We start from the raw sequence: 5,619 nt of genomic DNA on the forward strand, positions 1-5,619 counted from the left end.
TAATTTAAATAATAGTACTAATATTATTAAAATAGAGTTTTAAAATACAGTTATAAAAAGTAATATATTTATTTTACCGATTGAATGAGAATTAAATAAGTAACCGAAAAGAAAAAAAAAGCTAACCTTTCTCCTCTATTTTAGAAGTAAAACCATCTTGTTATAATTGAAAAATAGAATTTAAGAATAGTTTGATAAAAGGAAATATTTATATATATAAAAATAATTGTAATGTTATTAAATTATTTTTTTAATTTTTCTTTTTCAAATAAATATATTAATAAGAAAAATAATTTATAATTTTAATCATTTCCTATATAAACTTTTAAGAAAATGACGAACTAATCATATAAATATTTACAAAATTACAAAAACGTATAAAAACCATCCAACATCACGTAAAATTACTTTAGGTTCTTAATATATAATTATATTTATCATAAAAACTAAAATTAAGAATTCGATAATAAAAATAATTGAAACATATATAAAAAATCACTTAACATATATTAATAATTATGTTACCATTTACATAAGTGGAAGGTCAAATTTTCGGTGGAACGTGGGAACAAGAAATAAATAAATAGACAAATAAAAAATAAAAAATAAAACAATAGTAAGAAAATGGAACATATAAAAACAAAAACGACAAACCCATCATCGTTTCCTTTCGATTCGCATAGGGTTTTGTAATTATACTAATTGTTTGTTTGTCTAGAACACGCTTTCGCTTTACTGAACCTCCACTTCATCTTCACTCTTCCTTCAAATTCCCAACAAGGTAACCCCAAATTAAATCTCAGATCTTTTTTTCTTTTGCTTGGCTAAGCTTCATTCTTTCGTGCCCACATGTTCTCTTCTCCAAAATCCATTTTTTTTTCTCTCCATAATTTAGGGTTTTTATTGTGATAGAGACACCAGAATTTCTGGGAATTTCTTGTGAGACGGGGTTGCTATAGAATTTTTGTTGTGTTTTGCTTGTGGGTTAGGATTGATTTATTCTTCTTTACCGCATTGAAGCTATCCTCTCTCGTATTAATATTTCTGTTGCAATATCTAGGGTTCAAGGGTATTATGCTAGCTGGATTCATTCTCTTGCTGAAATGCAGTCTTTCTAGGTAGAAAACTCGTTCCCACAGTTTCATTTGTATACTGAATGGATGTCTTTTTTTCTATTTTTTACCTGAAGTTTTGGTTTTGGTTAGAATACTTGCAATTTGATGGTGTGCAATTGTGGAATGGTCAGTAGTTCAAGTAACTGAAATGGTGAGACATTGGATGTCTGTGTTAAAGGCTAGGGGCCATTTCTTTTATCTTTTGATTGTTTGAAAATTGTGCTTCTTCAATTGGCTTGTTTGAGAAAATTGTGCTTCTTCAATTGGCTTGTTTGAGAAAATTGGAATCATTATCTTTTTTTTCTTAGAAGAAAAAAAAACAGAAATCTCATATAGCTGTTTCAGTTCTTCTGATAAGCAAATGACTGTAGCTTCTGAAAAACAAGAAGGTACTCTGATAAAATGATGTAGACCAGAAGTAGATCCTTGGTAATGTCTTCCAAGATTTCTGGAAGATGTAATGTAAGATGCAGAACAGCCAGAATTTGAACCTTCTTTTTTAAACATGCTGTATAAGAAACTATGGCCACAAAAGATTGAGATATTATCAGCTAAAGAAATTGTTTTGGGTAAAGCAGTATTGTCCTGATATGGTAGTTGCTTATTGCTTACATGGTTTGTTCTTGATTTGTTATAACATATATCCTTTGTCAATAATGATGTAATTATTTGCTTCAGTGGTCATGTCTCCTTTTGGCTTAATGGACTTTAGTACAATATTATCTCTATTTTGTTGTATTAGGTTGCGTTAATGTCTTTGAAGGCTTTTGAAGTTGAACTTTTCGCATGTTCTAAGTCTGTTTAGTTTTCTTCACCTGTCTTTTGTAAACACTTCAGTTGCGAAATATGAATTCAACACTCATCCAATGTAGTAAAAAATGTTATTTCTGCACTAAGAGGGTTGATTTAAACTTCTTTGAAGGCTTGTGGGCTAAGTTAATATCTGTTCTGTTGACAGAAAGTTTGTTCAACCATCTCTTTCTTGGCGTTAGCTATGCTACCCACTGGAGCAAAAGAGACCCAATTACGTGAGAGCAACAGCCAAAAGGTCCATCCTCAACCAATGGAAGAGGCCATGAATCAGAATCCAGAAGCAATGGAGACTCTAATATCTAAAATTTTTACAAACATCTCTTCCTTGAAGTCAGCTTATATCCAGCTACAAGCTGCTCATACTCCTTATGACCCTGATAAAATCCACACTGCAGATAAACTTGTTATTAGTGAGCTGAAAAATCTGTCTGAACTCAAGCATTTCTACAGGGAGAACAATCCAAAACCCATGTGTGTTTCTCCCCAAGACTCACGATTAGCTGCAGAAATTCAAGAACAACAGAATCTTCTGAAAACTTATGAGGTCATGGTGAAGAAATTCCAATCTGAAATCCAGAACAAGGACTCTGAGATCCATCAATTGCAGCAGCAGATTGAGGAGGCTAGCCAGAAGCGAGCAAAACTAGAGAAAAATCTGAAGCTTAGAGGTTTGTCTACCAAAGAATCTGAAGAAGAAAATGGCTTTTTCCCTGTTGATCTAACTCCAGATCTGTTCACCTCTGCTGTGGAAGCAGCTGCAAAAGCCATTCATGATTTTTCTAAACCTTTGATCAACATGATGAAAGCAGCTGGGTGGCACCTTGATGCTGCTGCAAACTCAATCGAACCTGATGTTGTTTATGCAAAGAGAGCTCATAAGAAATATGCATTTGAGTCTTACATATGCCAAAGAATGTTTAGTGGCTTTGAGCTAGAAAGCTTCTCTGTTAAATCAGACAATATTACTGTAACTAAAGAGAGCTTCTTCCACCAATTTCTTGCTTTAAGAGAGATGGATCCCTTGGACATGCTAGGGCAAAATCCAGATTCCATATTTGGGAAATTTTGCAGGAGCAAATACTTAGTGGTAGTTCATCCAAAGATGGAGGCATCATTCTTTGGAAATTTAGATCAGCGAAATTATGTGATGGGTGGAGGGCATCCAAGGACTCCCTTTTACCAGGCTTTTCTTAAACTGACCAAGGCAATCTGGCTTTTACACAGGTTGGCTTATTCTTTTGAGCCCAACGTTAAGGTATTCCAGGTTAAAGGAGGGAGTGAGTTCTCAGATGTTTATATGGAAAGTGTGGTCAAGAATCTGATAATGGATGACAATGATGAAAAACCCAAAGTTGGTTTGATGGTTATGCCTGGATTTTGGATTGGGGGAAGTGTGATTCAGAGTAAAGTCTATCTGTCTGGTATGAAGGTTGCTGAATGATTCCTGAATAGAGGCAAGGCTTTCAGCAAATGCATAGTTGATTGTACGTTGTTTGTTTGAATTGTTGTTTCTTTATCTTGAAAGATAATTCTGTTGTCTGTAATTTTTCATATCCCTTTTAGTGGTTGTAAGAGTAAATGAGCCTTTCATCCTTGTTTACATTCAAGCCCCTTGTATTGTGAAAGTTCCTGCACCAGAATTCCAGTTTTTGTGGAGGGGAACAGGAAGGCGTGGTATATAAAAAACGGGGATGATTAGGAGCAAATTGCTGTTGACTAAAATTTATTGAAAATTGCAAATTTAGAACAGATAATGTGTTTGAAAATACAATTAATTGCTCACTAAAAATAATCTCTGATGGGGGAAGTAATGTTCCTGGGGATGCATTTTTTCTTTAGTTTTAGTGTCATAATCAAGAAGTGATGCATCTTTACGTAAAAGTCTTTGCTCGTGTTTTTATTTTTTATTTTATGGTTTTAAATATTTTATTGGAACTTATACTTCTATATCAAATTTAAGGGTGTCGCTTACTGAGACTAGCACATTTCTCCATCCACCCTATCAAAATGTCACCGGAATTTGTTGAGGCCTTCTTTCACTCCAACAATTTTTCCCTAAACTTCCAAATTTTGAAAAAAAATTCAAGATTATCCTTTTAAGTACATGTAAATGTTATTAAGGTATTTTTCTTTTACTCTTTTGTTAGAGTGGAAACATCAGAATGGTTAGCGTGGAATAACAAATCAAAAGGATTTTTAATACGAACGTGTGTTTTTTAATTTCTACTCAATTAAACTTACCAAATAAATAATAATAACAAATAAAGAAAGTAAGGTTGAGAAAAATTTGCACAAATGATTTTATCCCGGTTCAGATCTTACAAATTCTACATCCAGTCGCTTATCTCAAATCAAGATAAACAGTTCACTACTCACAAAATAATTACAAATTACAATCACAAAGAAACAATTTGTAAAAGTTTAGAAACCACCTCTCTTATTACCCCCAAGAGATGAAAGTCATTTCCCCTATAACTCATTGATAAACAAAATTTTTGATCCCCGTCAATGGCGCCAAAAACAAAATTCTAGATCACAAAATCCTTGAGTTAAGAGATTCATTCACAACCATTCTCACTTCTTCCCAACTTTCCCTTGCATTGAGCTTTTCTTTTTCTTTTTTCGTTCCTTTTTCTTTTTCTTTTCATTTGCTCAACACTTAGCTCAATGATTATTTATTTTCCCTTTTCAAATTTCCCAACAACCCCAAACATGAACTTTTATCAATTCCATAAATATTCTCAACTTAACTCAAGGTAAAGATTTTCACAAAGAGTTTTCATATCATGTCAAGGGCTAGAGGCTCAAAGGATAGAACACATTGTGCTCTCTTTTACTGGGTTAAAATCATGCATTGGCTAAAAAGGGATAACAACAAATAGCCTTGATCATATGACACATGCAAGCAATTGATTTAATCACAGAAACCTGGGCAAAGTCATTCATGCTTTCAAAGTAATAGTCATAATTCACAAAAACTCTAGAGTTCAAAACCTCACATATAGGCTCATTTAACATTCCATATATTCCAGATACAAATCCTGCTTAGCATCACAATCACAACATCATACATTTGTTCACATAGCTTGTGAACAACCACCTGTATATCAACATATGGTGTACAATCTCAACATCAATCTTTATCCAAGCATCATCAAGCAATACTCATCATGCACAAGTCAATCAAACCATCACATCAGATAAAGTTTCAAACTGAGTACATCACAACCTATTCTAAAAGCACAAGCAAATAAGTTCAATAATACAAAACAAAAGATAAGAATAGTTCTGCTCTAATGCAAGCAATTGATTCAATCACAAAAACCTGGGAAAAGTCATTCATGCTTTCAAAGTAATAGTCATCATTCACAAAAACTCTAGAGTTCAAAACCTCACATATAGGCATATTTAACATTCCATATATTCCAGATACAAATCCTGCTTAGCATCATAATCAGAATCACAACATCATCCATCTGTTCACATAGCTTGTGAACAACCACCTGTATATCAGCATATGGTGATCATATGACACATGCAAGCAATTGATTCAATCACAGAAACCTGGGCAAAGTCATTCATGCTTTCAAAGTAATAGTCATCATTCACAAAAACTCTAGAGTTCAAAACCTCACATATAGGCTCATTTAACATTCCATATATTCCAGATACAAATCCTGCTTAGCATCAT

The 5,619-nt window shown here is 33.2% G+C and overlaps 1 protein-coding gene across 2 annotated transcripts; it reads left to right on the plus strand.

Moving 5' to 3' along the window:
• Nucleotides 1-635: 635 nt before the first annotated feature.
• LOC128194116 (protein GRAVITROPIC IN THE LIGHT 1) lies at nt 636-3,528 on the plus strand. Of its 2 annotated transcripts, XM_052868901.1 has the most exons (3): nt 657-781; nt 1,061-1,118; nt 2,074-3,528. In XM_052868901.1, the coding sequence occupies exon 3, from the start codon at nt 2,110-2,112 to the stop codon at nt 3,367-3,369; it is 1,260 nt and encodes a 419-aa protein (XP_052724861.1). In that variant the 5' UTR covers nt 657-781; nt 1,061-1,118; nt 2,074-2,109; the 3' UTR covers nt 3,370-3,528. The 2 variants fall into 2 exon arrangements, with proteins under 2 accessions (XP_052724862.1, XP_052724861.1); XM_052868902.1 differs by lacking the exon at nt 1,061-1,118 and having other exon boundaries at nt 636-781.
• Nucleotides 3,529-5,619: the final 2,091 nt, after the last annotated feature.

The sequence above is a fragment of the Vigna angularis genome, chromosome 9 (assembly GCF_016808095.1).
Source record: "Vigna angularis cultivar LongXiaoDou No.4 chromosome 9, ASM1680809v1, whole genome shotgun sequence".
Classification (NCBI taxonomy): Eukaryota; Viridiplantae; Streptophyta; class Magnoliopsida; order Fabales; family Fabaceae; genus Vigna; species Vigna angularis.